This window comes from Podarcis muralis, chromosome Z (genome assembly GCF_964188315.1).
Source record: "Podarcis muralis chromosome Z, rPodMur119.hap1.1, whole genome shotgun sequence".
NCBI lineage: Eukaryota > Metazoa > Chordata > Lepidosauria > Squamata > Lacertidae > Podarcis > Podarcis muralis.
In genome coordinates this window covers 2,883,054-2,897,861 of record NC_135673.1, presented here as the reverse complement: position 1 = coordinate 2,897,861, position 14,808 = coordinate 2,883,054, and the positions used below count along the sequence as shown (strand labels likewise).

Here is a 14,808-nt window from a genome sequence, read left to right as displayed (position 1 = left end):
CGAATTAAGTACGTAACCAGAGGTACCACTGTACAAATATAAGGACATCAGAACAGTCTGCTGGATCAGCCCATGGCCCATCTAAGTCCAGTGTCCTGTTCTCACAGTGGCCAACCAGACGCCCATTATGGGAAATGCGAGCACAAGAGCCCGCTCCCCTCCAGTGGTTTTCAGCATCTGACATTCAGAGACATTGCTGCCTCTGACCTATTTATTATTATTATTGCCCAAGGATTTTAAATTATGGTATTTTTCAACTAGTTGACTGGTTTTTATTATTCCTCTTAATTGTTGGGTTAATAGCTATTGCCATTTCAAAAAACTTGGTGTCCATCTTCAGATGTATGGCAGCTTATACATTTTTAAAATAAATTTATATGAGGTTTGAATGAAAGTACCACCACTTTGTTCCAGTTCCAGCCCTTGAGGTGGGGTGGGCATGTCATCTCCCAGTAAGGCCTCTCAATGCTGCTGCAAAATGGACCACTCTGCTGCTGTGCTGAGAGAGAAATGGGAACTTCAATTCATGTTCTTTTTCTATGCAACTTTTACAGAGATGACCAAATAGATGGTTTGCATCTATGCTATGAAAATACCAGGAAAGACGCTTGAGTGTTATTTGGCTGACTTATTGCCTGATGGGAAATAATGTAATGACAGAATCTGCTAGACTTCTAGCAATAACGGAGCTACACAGTTTCTCTTTGTTGCTTCAAAAATTCACAAAGGGAGTATATCAGTTTAAATGTGTGTGTGTGTGTTTAAAAAATCATATTCTCGCTTTATATGTGTGTGTTACATTTTATGTCAGGAATGGTGTGGTTTTGGGTTATACTGTATCTTGCTTTTAATGGGTCTTTAGCTGAATAATAAAATATTGTTTGATTTGTAAAACTTGAAGCAGAGGAAGGCATAGGCAAGAAGGCAATTTTACTCTTTCTCCCCTCCCCATTTTGTACCAAAAGTTTTTGGCTGAGAGCTTTGGGCTCAGCAATAATTTATGCCCCTCCTTTCTTCTAAGCTGGAATTCAATGCAAGCTCATCTATGGGGTTCCCAGGTGGTCCAGGCACCAGCTCAGCCCAGATCTGCTTAGCTTCAGCAAAGTGAGCCCATCACATGAATTCTGATCATCATTCTCATCCGTTACTCTGCAATGTATATGTGAACTACAATTGGGGCACACGCAGTGCATCTATTGGGAACAAGACACATTATTATTTTAGCTCCTTGGTTTTTGCAGCAGGGATCTGAGCAGACCCTCATTCATTCATTCATTTAATAAGAAGAGACTGCTGAATCAGGGCAATCGCCCTGTCCAGTCCAGAATCTTGTTCTCACAGTGACCAACCAGTTGCAACCGGTACACATAAGCATTATTGCTTCCAGCTGCGTGGGCCCTCAAGTTCTCAGTGAATTTGCCCTGTCCTCTTCCAAAGCCATCCAAATTGGTGTCCATCACAGCATCCTGTGGAATTCGGCTCCATAGTTTAACTATGCACTGTGTGAAGAAGTGCAGACGTACCTTGGAAGCTGAATGTTCCAGGAGTCCGTTTGACTTTCAAAACATTTGACTTCCAAGGCGGTTCCCCCCCTTTTTTTGGTGATCTTTAAAGCCCTAAACGGCCTCGGTCCAATATACCCGAAGGAGCGTCTCCACCCCCATCGTTCTGCCCGGACACAAAGGTCCAGCGCCGAGGGCCTTCTCAGTAGTGGCACCCACCCTGTGGAACGCCCTCCCCTCAGATGTCAAAGAGAAGAACAATTACCAGACTTTTAGAAGACATCTGAAGGCACCCCTGTTTAGGGATGCTTTTAATGTTTGATGCATTACTGTATTTTAATATTTTGTTGGAAGCTGCCCAGATGGGTGGGGTATAAATAAATTATTATTATGATGATTATGATTATGATTATTATGATTATGATTATTATTATTATTTTCTGCACCTTGTAGTATACCCTTTTTTGATGGAAAGCCACACAAACTGCCTGCAAACAGTAGAGTACCATGGGGTGGGTATGGGTAGTGGGCCCTGGGCATATTTTTTTGAGGGGCTGTGGCAAGGTGCCCCCACCACAGGCTTCCACATCGGAGGCTGGCTCTGGCGCCTGAGGGAGCTGTGTAAACAGCTTCCTTGCGTGATGGCCCAGTGCCACCAGCCACAGCTCCACTCCCAGGTCAAGCCTGACCCGGGGGAAGGAGAGAGGTGAATCGGTGGCATATTCGCCACCCCTGCCAAGGCAACCTTCTCGCACCCAGCTGCAGCTCCAACCCCAGGTCAACCATGACCTGGGGGGACACAGCAGGCTCCCTCCATGCCACGGCCCCTCCCCACTACTTATACACAGTCCTCCAAATGTAGCATTTCAAACTTCCACAGTATCTCAGGCTGTGCCCATGTTCTAGGAATAGAAGAGTGGTTTCTCCTTCCAGAACATGTGGCAGGACTTACATAAACACCTGAGCTCCAGCACCAACTCCCCCCCCAAAAAAAGTTATGCACTGCTTTGTCTATATGCCTCTGGAGCACATCTGGATCTGTCCTGACCAAACCTATGTACACCTACCTCGGAGTAAGTATCATAGAACTCAGTGGGACTTACTCCTGAGCAGTCATATATAGCACTTCACTGGTAAACTACTCTTCTTAGGGAGGCTTCCCTTAGGGATGGGTGAATCTGCCAGTTTCAGGTTCTCACACTTAAGTTCAGTTCTGCAAATTTCCATGAGTTGGAAATGGCTTTTAAAGTCTTCATGAAAATTCGCTGGCATTTTGACACAAATGTCTCCTAATGCACAGGTGCTTGTATGTAATTATGCCTAATACCCAACTTTTTGAGAAGTGGTTTACCCTAATAATTTGTGTTTCTTTGATATTGTTTTTGCAAATGGATGCATTTTATGGACACTTTACCCCAGTGTATGCATTCTTCTACCCACCATTTGAATGGAGAACTGCATTGCAAAATGCAAAATTCAGAAAAGTACAAATTTTGAGGCTTTTGTGTTTCATTCCAGAAAGTGCAAATTAGATAGGTTTACCTTTCGCTGTAGTGATGTGTGGAAGTGAGAGCTGGACCATAAAGAAGGCTGATCACCGAAGAATTGATGCTTGTGAATTCTGGTGCTGGAGGAGACTCTTGAGAGTCCCATGGACTGCAAGAAGATCAAAGCTATCCATTCTGAAGGAAATCAGCACTGAGCACTCACTGGAAGGACAGATCCTGAAGCTGAGGCTCCAATACTTTGGCCACCTCATGAGAAGAGAAGACTCCCTGGAAAAGACCCTGATGTTGGGGAAAATGGAGGGCACAAGGAGAAGGGGACGACAGAGGACAAGATGGTTGGACCTTGTTCTCGAAGCTACAAACATGAGTCTCACCAAACTGCGGGAGGCAGTGGAAGACAGGAGTGCCTGGTGTGCTCCGGTCCAGGGGGTCATGAAGAGGCAGACACGACTAAACAACAACAACAACAACCTTTCGCTGTGAACTGAATCTAACGTCGACCCCACCCACAGCTCATCTGCCACGCCATTTTTCTCCTATGTTTTTTATTGCATTTCTTAACAACAACAACAACAACAACAACAACAACAACAACAACACCTCCCTTCTGTATATTGCAGCTTTTATGCGACTTTGCTTTTATTTCTGAATTATGCTGAAGCTACTTAAACTGTTCTTCTGAACTGTGGTGCTTTGAACATTTAAATGTTTTTGCTTTAATCCTTTGCATTGTGATTTTAACTATTTCAGTCCTCCCCCCCCCTCACTGTCCAGGGGAGGGGAGTCATTCAGATATATAAAGAATGGATATTTTGGAGGCATGGGGTTAGGCAGAGTCACAGCAGAGCATAAGAACTCGAGGGGTAGTGGGGTTATGCCAAAGGTTTTGAGGAGAGCCTGGCAAGAATCTGGAGAGGGGAGAACCCGCAGGTGCTTGAGTAGCAGGTATAAGTGTCAACCAGAAAGAAAGGAAGGGATCTTTGAGGGTGGCTGAAGAGCTTCAGATAGTGTGTGTCAGGATTATTTAGTAGTAGTAACGCAATGGAACCCCAGCAGGATCGCGCTGCCGGGGGCAGATTCCTGCATTGCAAACCTGAGAATACACATTTCAGGTGCCAAAGGCCAAGGCAAAGAGGCCTGTCTTTACGATTTACCAAAAGCTGCATGCGAGTGGCGCTGTGGGTTAAACCACAGAGCCTAGGGCTTGCCGATGAGAAGGTCGGCGGTTTGAATCCCCGCGACCGGGTGAGCTCCCGTTGCTCGGTCCCTGCTCCTGCCCACCTAGCAGTTTGAAAGCACGTCAAAGTGCAAGTAGATAAATAGGTACCACTCCGGCGGGAAGGTAAACGGTGATTCCGTGCGCTGCTCTGGATCGCCAGAAGTGGCTTAGTCATGCTGGCCACATGACCTGGAAGCTGTACGCCGGCTCCCTCGGCCAGTAAAGCGAGATGAGCGCCGCAACCCCAGAGTCGTCCACGACTGGGCCTAATGGTCAGGGGTCCCTTTACCTTTACCTAAAAGCTGCACAATGAAGAAGCCAGACGCACCTCTGCAGGGAGGGTTAGTCTCCACAGCTCCCTCACACACCAGAGCAGCCTCCGATGAGGAAGCCTGTTGTGGGGGCACCTTGCCACAGCCCCTCAAAAAAATATGCCCAGGGCCATGGCCCATGGCCCACTACCCAACTCCACAACCTAGTGATGGAGTTATACATGGAATTTCTCATATCTGACTCTATGTGAGCTTTGCACTTCTTGTGTCAAGAACCTGATTCTGTTCCCCAAGGTGCCTATTTACCCTCACACTCCTCCACAAAGCAAGGTCTTTTGTTCTTTAAACACCCATGCCCACCCCGCACTGCAGAAGCGAGCCTGGTTCTCTTGACGGTGAGCTCCCAGCTGTGGGTCGTTGCAATGTCGTAATATTTGTGATCAGGCACGCCCGTTGGTGAAATATTGTACTTGAATGATGTTCTTGAATGTTTGGCTAAGTGCAGTGATTAGTAATGCCTTCTGACTGTCTCCTTCCCTCCCTCCCTTTCTCTCTCTCCGCCTTTTGCATATTGATTGTCTTGGAAACTGAAGGGTACTTATTCGTTCAAGAGCCTGAATTCTCTCTGAGCTTGCAGGTGGTTTTCCTTGGGTCTGGCTTGCTTCACAATCAACACTTGCCTTAGCTGACTTATGAGACCTGATCCAGACAAACTACTTCACGTGCACCCATGGGGGTCCCTGGGATGGGAGGCCAACACAGCCAGTGGTCAGTCAGGGTTGATGCGAGCTGTATTTTACTTTGCCCTACTCCTTTCTCTCCATTGCAGTCCATTATTGTTAGGAACACAATGCCTTACATTGAGTTAGTCCATTGGTCCATCTAGCTAAAATCAAGATGGCAGGTTGCATCTTGGAAAACAGCATCAGTTTTATTCAAATTCTGTGTGAAATCAAGAAGTTGGTTTTTATCTATGTTTCCTTGTAACACTTTTTTAAACCCCATCTGAATGGCTCTGTTACAAATAAGGCCCTGAAAGGTCTGTTGCTATGTGTTCCCTATCTCATGTTCCCATTTGATTTCACATTTCACTTGCAGGCGCTTCTTGTGTCCTTGTGTCCTTTATGTAAGAAGTACCACAAAGCATAAAATGCCATGTAAAAAGATTGAACTGAGCAACAAAGTCACCTAGCAATTACGAAATGCACTTGGAAGGTCTCTTGACTTTAAACTCTGTTTGCACGGGAAGTTGTCAGCAAAACAAAACATCCTCAAGTGACGGGCTTAGATAGAGATACAAACTTTCAAGTGGCTTTTCCCACAGGGACCCACTACCTGTGGCATAGCCCACCTGCAGCGATGTGCTGTTGTTGTGATTCTTGCATGCGCATGCGCAGCTCCTCTTTCTGAGGTGGTCCCCAACATTCTCCTTTTCTCTGCTTTTCACAGAGTCCCCACCAGAGAGGACAGGGCAGCGGCGTGGTCTGCCCAGCGGGGGGGCAGAGAAGAACCCCAGCATGGAGCCGGCTGCCACGACGCCGTTTCGTGTCACGGTAAGTCCCCTTGTCTATGTCTGTCTGTCTCTTTCCCAGCCCAAGCTGTGATTCCTTGCCAGAAGTTGGGGTTCTTTCCAACTCTACAGTAATGTGGCTCATTTGTAAGCTCTTGTTCATATTCACATGAGGGGTCTTAGTCTGGAAACTTTTTAGAGGAACAAAACAAATTAGGAGCTGCAGACCAGCAAGGATTGTAGAGGAGCAGTCTGGAGGTATTTCCCCCTGGGCATAGACTCCTGCAACAGTAGGGATCTTTGGGTGCATTTGTGTGAATTCTGGTTTACTCCATGCAGCACTAACTTTGGTGCTCCTTCAGGGCTGTGGTGCCATAGAAAGCTGCCTTAGATCGTTGGCCCATCATTGGTGTTACTGCCTGGCAACATGTCCTGGATCTCGCTGCAGGATGAACTCAAAACTTGCAGCAGGGTTTCTTCCAATATTTTTAATGCCCAAATGGTTGTTGTGGCAAATAGGCAAAGATCAAAGGTGCAACAGGTGCTCTGCACAGCCAAGCGAGCTAAGACGTTGGTCCCACAGGTGGCACACACTCGAGTCGCCTTATAAAGGAAGGGGGCAGGCACAACTTCAGTATGGCAAGACTGTTGGACTGGGCAAGCAAACAGGGAGTCCTTCTGGAGGGCTGGACCCAGCTGTCTATTTGTGCCAGAACTGGCATCTCTGTGACATGGGCAATGGAGGAGGCATCGGTGGTGGGTCAAAAGCAGACTGGGGGATGGACTCTGTTTGCAAGGCAGGCTCTGGCAGTACCAGGGCGGTGCCAGAACTGGAGGTGAGGCTGGCATGGGATCATGGGGTGAAGCAGGCACATAGTCTCTGGGTGACGTGAGAGGGAACAGAGCAGAGTGCCAAGCTGATACGCTGCCCTCCCTGGAATCTGATGCCTCATCCCAACTTCCCCCAAGGGCCCTTTTTCACTCAAGGCTCATTTATTATTTATTATCACCATTTGTTTACTGCATTTATATCCCACCCTTTTCTCCAAAGAGCTCAAGGTGGCATCCATGATTGGTTCTCACCCTCCTCATTTACCGTATTTTTCGCTCTATAAGATGCACTTCCCCCTCCTAAAATGTAAGGGGAAATGTGTGTGCGTCTTATGGAGCGAATGCAGGCTGCGCAGCTATTGCTGAAGCCAGGAGAGCAAGAAGGATCGGTGCGGGAGGAACGCTCCCCCTGCCCTGAAGAGGCTTGGCACGGCTATCCCAAAAGCCAGAACAGCAAGAGGGATCGCTGCTTTCACTGCGCAGCGATCCCTCTTGCTGTTCTGACTTCACTTCGCTGGAGAGGCGCTGCGCAGAGAGGGGGAGAATATTTCTTGTTCTCCTCCTCTAAAACTAGGGGCGTCTAATGGTCGGGTGCGTCTTATAGAGCGAAAAATACGGTAAGCCCTACAACAACCTTGCAAGGTAAGTTAGGCTGAGAGGCAGCAGCTGGCCCAAGGGCACCCAGTGAGCTCCATGTCAAAGTGGGGATTTCAATACTGGTCTATCGAGTCACAGTTTGACACTATAACAACAACAACTTATTATTTATACCCCGCCCATCTGGCCGGGCCCCCCAGCCACTCTGGGCTGCTTCCAACAGAATATTAAAATACAATAGTCTATTAAACATTAAAAGCTTCCCTAAACAGTGGTCTCGGCGACTGCTCCCAGTCACCAGTCTAGCTGCTGCATTCTGGATTAATTGCAGTTTCCGGCTCACCTTCAAAGGTAGCCCCACGTAGAGCGCATTGCAGTAGTCCAAGCGGGAGATAACTACAGCATGCACCACTCTGGCGAGACACTCTGTGGGCAGGTAGGGTCTCAGCCTGCGTACCAGGTGGAGCTGGTAGACATAATTTTACAAACTTCCACCGTATCTCCTCTTGCCATTTCTTTAAACTAAAAAGTCCCAAACACCACAACCTTTCTCCATAGGGGACTCGCTGCATGACCTCAATCATTCTGGAGGCTCTTTTCTGAAACTTTTCCAACTCTTTCTTAAGTGCCTGCTTCCTGTCCCCAGTTGCCACCTTGGATTTTGATCCCTGGGCGGGGGAACATGTGGTCTTTGGACTACAACTCCCATGTTCCCTAACCAGGCTGGCTCCTGGGAGTACAACAACACCTGCAGTGACATAGATCCCCTTCATTGACAGCCTAGAGCCTTCCCAAAGCCAGGCACCATTGTCCCTGTTTTTGAGTATCCTGTTTCCAGTGAAGGACAGCTCTGGGCGGTCAGGGATCTTATATAACCATACAATCCACTCTTCATACAAGTGGATTCTTGCTTCTGGCAATCCAAGTCAGGCTCAGCATTTAGATGGTTGCCCTGAGCATCCTCTTCACCAGACACTGATATTTCAAGCTTTTTTTTGAATTTGTCAAGATAAGTATGTGTCACTGGCGCAGACGGAAGAAGGTGTCATGGTGTATAATTCTGTGTATGGGTCTGTTCTGTCAATATAAATTCTTGCTTCAGCTCTCAGATTTCCTTTTTGATTGCATATGGCATGCTGAGTTGGACGGAGGGTGGAGGGAGTAGGGGCACTGACCCCAGCCTGATGCCTTCCAGAGCCTGCTGGGATTACAACTCCCTTCATCCCTTATACACCCAGGAGGAAGGGTTGGAAGCACCTGTCAGTTTTATTTTTCTCACTTTCTCCCTTTCTCAACCTTAAATTCAGTTCTCTAGATTTCTACAGCCATTTGCAAATAAAAAATAAAATTGAAAATTCACACAGCAGTTTGGGGTGAATTTCTCCTAATGAGCACATTTTTGTATTTAGTTTTGACTAATGTGCACAATTTTGCAATGAAGTTTTCCATTTTTCAGAGAGAGAGAGAGAGAGAGAATGTGAACTTTATTATTTATTTATTTTTCTTGAAAAGGGGACAAACTTGCAACAGATCACCCCCTCTTACAACACACAATTCTTATACCATCAGATAACAGCCCATCCGCTAAGAAGACAACTCCTGTGTTGAGTATCTTTTGTTTCTGCTTTTTGTCCTCATGCAAGTAGAAATGTAGCCATCAGGAAAGCCAGTGAAGCGGAAATGAGGAGAGCATTTCAAAGCTTACCATATTTTTCGCCCTAGAGGACGCACTTTTCCCCCTCCAAAAATGAAGGGGAAATGCGTGTGCGTCCTATGGGGCGAATGCATGCTTTCGCTGAAGCCTGGAGAGCGAGAGGGGTCAGTGCGCACCGACCCCTCTCGCTCTCCAGGCTTCGCGGACCTCTCCGCAAGCAGCGGGAGCCCGTCGCTGGGCTCCCTCTGCTTGCGGAGAGTTGCCTGCATGCTGAAGCCTGTGCGCGCTGAGCTCAGCGCGTCCAGGCTTCGCGCACCTCTCAGCAAGCAGCAGGAGCCAGCGCTGGGCTCCCACGGCTTGCAGAGAGCTGCCTGGGGGCTGGGGGAAAAATAATTCCCCCCCTTTATTTCCCCCCCTAAAAACTAGGTGCGCCTTATGGGATGGTGTGTCCTATAGGGCGAAAAATACAGTACTTCCTGTGCTTATTAAGACATTAGGTGGCTTTCAGAAGTCATAAGACTGCCAGTTCACCCAAACATCCCCCCATAATATAATGCATTTATATGTTATTTCCACTAAGACTGTGCTTCTTATGCACACTTTCCCCTTGCATAGCCATCTTTTCTTTTTTTAAGACCAGTTGGTCAGAGAACTGCATTGCAAAATTTGGATCAGCGCAGATCTTGAAGAAGGCTATGTCTTGGTCCTCATATTGCTTCAGAAAGTGCAAATCAGCTGTAGTTGTAGACCTTCAAGTACAGACCTTCAAGCTGTAGACCTTCAAGTACAGTGGTACCTCGGGTTAAGTACTTAATTCGTTCCGGAGGTCCGTTCTTAACCTGAAACTGTTCATAAACTGAGGTACCACTATAGCTAATGGGGCCTCCTGCTGCCACCGCTGCACAATTTCTATTCTCATCCTGAAGCAAAATTCTTAACCTGAGGTACTATTTCTGGGTTAGAGGAGTCTGAAACCTGAAGCGTATGTAACCTGAAGCGTCTGTAACCTGAGGTACCACTGTACACTCCCAAACCAGCCCTGGCCCTGTCTTCGAAGGGTGGGGCAACACAACAGGAACCAGTCTCGTCAGGTGAAGAGGAGGGTAAGGGAGGATGGTTCCAGATTGGGCCTCTTTCCAGAATGTTCTCTATGCTAATTCAGGCTCATCTCTGCTCTGGGGAGGGGAATAAAAAAATAAATAAATCTGAAGGCTGCATCAAAACAGGCCTCTTTCCTTGGCCCCTCCCGGCCCTTTCTCTTTTCTGCAGCAGTGAGTTTTTGCGGCCTTCTGCTTGAAGAAATAATCCGTAAAGGATTGCTCAGAGGAAGATTTAATAAGAGAAGACAGCATTTGTCTTTGGCGAGGGAGGCTTGGTCCAGCTGTTATTTCCCTTTAGTCTCAAGAGAGCTGCTTCTCTTAAGAGGAGACGCCTTTGCTATTTGTGCAAGCTCTAGAGCAGCCTGGATTCTGGCAAATATTAGGCCGGCGGGGGTGGGAGCAAACCTCTTCTCATTAACGAGGAAAGGGACATTGATCATCACTCTGCTCCTCTGTCCTGCTGGGAATAGCAAATCACAGGGAAAATTTATCGTTAAATAGAATTGCTATTCTTTTGCGGGCAGGGCAATGGAGAACTCATCTGGAGAAAATAAGAGCTTCATAGTTTTGGAGCTGACCTGTTTTAAAGGCTTAGAACTATCTCCTTCAAGGGCTGAGGTGGACCTCAATCAGACTTTTCAGGTTGGTCAACTAGGTATGTTGACATTTTACTGCTCCATGACTCTTAAAAACTGACGTTTTGTAGCCTGTCCTTCCTAAGAAACACTGCTGGATCAGACCAGTGGCCCACCTAGTCCAGCACCCTGTTCTCACAGTGGCCAACCAGGTGTCCCAAAGAGAAATTGGCAAGAAGGACCTGAGCCCTAGACCGTTCTCCTCTCCTGTGGTTCCCACAAACTGGTATTCAGAAGCATTCCTGCCTCTGTCTGTGGAGGCAGAACATAGCCATCCTGGCTAATAATAATAATAATAATAACAATAATAATTTATTATTTGTACCCTGCCCATCTGGCCGGGCTTCCCCAGCCACTCTGGGCGGCTTCCAACAAAGACCAAAAATACATCAAAATGTCACACATTAAAAACTTCCCTGAACAGGGCTGCCTTCAGATGTCTTCTAAATGTCAGGTAGTTGTTTATCTCTTTGACATCCACAGGGCGGGTGCCACTACCGAGAAGGCCCTCTGCCTGGTTTCCTGTAGCTTTGCTTCTTGCAATGAGGGAACCGCCAGAAGGCCCTCGGAGCTGGACCTCAGTGTCCGGGCTGAACGATGGAGGTGGAGACGCTCCTTTAGGTATACAGGACTGAGGCCAGTTTGGGGCTTTAAAGGTATCCAAAAATTTGAATTGTGCTCGGAAATGTACTGGGAGCCAATGTAGGTCTTTCAAGACCGGTGTTATGTGGTCTTGGCGGCTGCCCCCAGTCACCAGTCTAGCTGCCGCGTTTTGGATTAGTTGTAGTTTCCGGGTCACCTTCAAAGGTAGCTCCACATAGAGCACATTGCAGTAATCCAAGCGGGAGATAACCAGGGCATGCACCACTATGGCAAGACAGTCCACGGGCAGGTAGGGTCTCAGCCTGCGTACCAGATGGAGCTGGTAGACAGCTGCCCTGGACACAGAATTGACCTGAGCCTCCATGGACAGCTGTGAGTCCAAAATGACTCCCAGGCTGCGCACCTGGTCCTTCAGGGGCACAGTTACCCCATTCAGGACCAGGGAGTCCCCCACACCTGCCTGCCCCCTGTCCCCCAAAAACAGTACTTCTGTCTTGTCAGGATTCGACCTCAATCCATTAGCCGCCATCCATCCTCCAACCGCCTCCAGGCACTCACACAGGCCCTTCACCGCCTTCACTGGTTCTGATTTGAAAGAGAGGTAGCCATCGATAGCCCTCCCCTCCTCCAAGAATTTGTCTAATCCTCTTCTAAAGCCATCTAGGTTGGGGGTCATCGCTGCCTCCTGTGGGAGAGAGCTCCATAGTTTAACTATGTGCTGCAGGAAGAATTTTTTCTTAAAAGAAGAGTCTGCATACCTGGAGATTATTTTAGCTTTACAATACTTCTGCAAGACATGTGAGGATGAATGTGTTTGAGTTTCAGGCTACCAAGCTGAGGTTCATGGGTGGCTGTAGCTTTCTCTGCAGAGTTTTACAGGTCCTGATTTGGAGGCAATTCCTACTCACTTACATTTCTCAGAGGTCTATTTGGATAGTGGGATTGCCTTAAACCGAGTCAGACTATTGATCCATCAGATGTTAACATGCAGCTTGCCTGGCATCCATTAACTTGGAAACTTCTGCATGCGGGTCATAATCTCTAACGCCAAGGTATGGATTGACTCCCAAAGATAAGATTACATCAAGCTGCCTTCTTCCAGGGCGAACCACATCTCTATCTCATCCGATAGTATTGACCAGCAGTGATGTGGAGGGGAACACAACTTCAGCTGTGTTTGCAGAGCAAGAGTAGTGAGGACCAGGGTAGTGAGCAGAACTGCTCCCCTGGTCTGGCACATGAATGAGGTGACAGTGAGACTTTCAAGTTTGTTTGTGACAAATTCGCTCAGAGAAGGAGGTGGAGAAAACCATGCAGATACTTTTTTCTTTTCTTTGTTCTTATTTCATGCTACCAGTTTAAATGGGCAGCCCTTGTTTGCAAGATTATTTGCATTTCCAGTTGAAGCTAAAGGCTGACGTGTGTATTATTTTTATTGTTCAAAGTATTTCTCCAAGTTGAACCTATATGTCTGTAAGTCAGCGTTCAGCACCCCTGAGTTTAATGGAGCTGATTTCCAAGAAACTGTGGGGGCTATAATGACGAACTCCTGCACTTTAAAATTTACCCCCACACCACTGTTACCTACTCTGGCTGGCACCCACCTCCCATCAACTTCTAACCTATCCTTATAGCCAGAGATGCCGGTGTAATAAACGAAAATCTGCCCTTATTCCCTTATGGGGGACACAAGAGCCCTTATAGAGTCCTTTGTAGGTTCTCCATTGGTCGGAGAAAATAACAGAGGCCAACCAGAGAATATTGAGAAGCAAAGCAGCTAGTAAGCCTGATCTTTATTAAAGCTCTTGCAACAGGGTGCTCCCCTCACACGCCGGAAAGGAGGAGGACCCAGAACCAAGGTGTGCCTGCCCTTATATAGACATTTTAAATTCTCTGCCCTGGATCTCAAGACTACCCCTCAATACATCATACATACACCACAGAAGGGGTGTAACCAAAGACCACCCCCCCGATACATCATACCTACATCACGGAAAAGGTGGTCTACAACAGAAATTTGATGTTGTTATTTTCCTGTCTGCCAGGTTATCTGATAATGCCTTATCTGATTGCCTTTCCTGGCAGTCTGGCCATTCCTTTGAGATGGTGATTACCCAATTCCTGAGACAATGGGAAGGTTCCCTCACCCCCTCCCTCCTTGCAGAGAAAACATTTGGTCAGTTTGGGAGTCAAAATCGTTTCAGGACAGTCTTCCTGTGCTGCTCCAGACATGTGGTTTATATATTTATGTACATGTTTGCTTGGTACATTTATGAACATTTATTACTTATGGGGACGCGGGTGGCGCTGTGGGTAAAACATCAGCGCCTAGGACTTGCCAATCGCTTGGTCGGCGGTTCGAATCCCCGCGGCGGGGTGCGTTCCGTCGTTTGGTCCCAGCGCCTGCCAACCTAGCAGTTCGAAAGCACCCCCAGGTGGAAGTAGATAAATAGGGACCGCTTACCAGCAGGAAGGTAAACGGCATTCCATGTGCTGCGCTGGCTCGCCAGATGCAGCTTGTCACGCTGGCCACGTGACCCGGAAGTGTCTGCGGACAGCGCTGGCTCCCGGCCTATACAGTGAGATGAGCGCACAACCCTAGAGTCTGGCAAGACTGGCCCGTACGGGCAGGGGTACCTTTACCTTATTACATATCTAAGCGATGCAGGTGGCGCCGTGGGTTAAACCACATAGCCTAGGACTTGCCAATCAGAAGGTCGGCAGTTCGAATCCCCGCGATGGGGTGAGCTCCCGTTGCTCAGTCCCTGCTCCTGCCAACCTAGCAGTTCGAAAGCACATCAAAGTGCAAGTAGATAAATAGGTACCGCTCTAGCAGGAAGGTAAACAGCGTTTCCGTGCGCTGCTCTGGTTCGCCAGAAGCAGCTTAGTCATGCTGGCCACATGACCCAGAAAGCTGTCTGTGGACAAATGCCGGCTCCCTTGGCCAGTAAAGCAAGATGAGTGCCGCAACCCCAGAGTTGTCCGCAGCTGGACCTAATGGTCAGGGGTTCCTTTACCTTTAAAAATGATAAAAAATAAAAAATAAGATAGCTGCTTATTTCCTTGACATCTGATGAGAAGGCGTTCCACAGGGCGGGACCTACACCTTCACACCTGTCTCTCTCATCCTCCTACCCCTTGCTTTTTGGCTGAGCTGCTTCAGGTACCTTGGATCACGGTTTCCATGTTAGCTGAGCCCTGCTGTCACCTGGGAAGGCAAAAAAGATTAAGCCCCAATCCCTCCAGCCGGTGTTTAGAGAGGAACACAGCAGAGCGGCTTTGAAGTGAAGGTTTGTTTAGGGAACACCATAATGTAAGAAGAAGAACTGATTGTCCGATACAGTTTGTTTTTCTCGCATAGCCTTTACCAGCCTGAT

The 14,808-nt window shown here is 47.7% G+C and overlaps 1 protein-coding gene across 11 annotated transcripts in view; it reads left to right on the top strand.

Moving 5' to 3' along the window:
* The window catches only part of DAB2IP (DAB2 interacting protein), a 314,536-nt gene that overhangs the window by 87,739 nt on the left and 211,989 nt on the right, over positions 1–14,808 (top strand). For all 11 annotated transcript variants that reach the window (XM_077922165.1, XM_077922167.1, XM_077922163.1 and 8 more), the window contains exon 2: positions 5,951–6,054. In XM_077922165.1, coding sequence (XP_077778291.1) covers positions 5,951–6,054 — 104 coding nt within the window. The remainder of the gene's footprint in view (positions 1–5,950; positions 6,055–14,808) is intronic.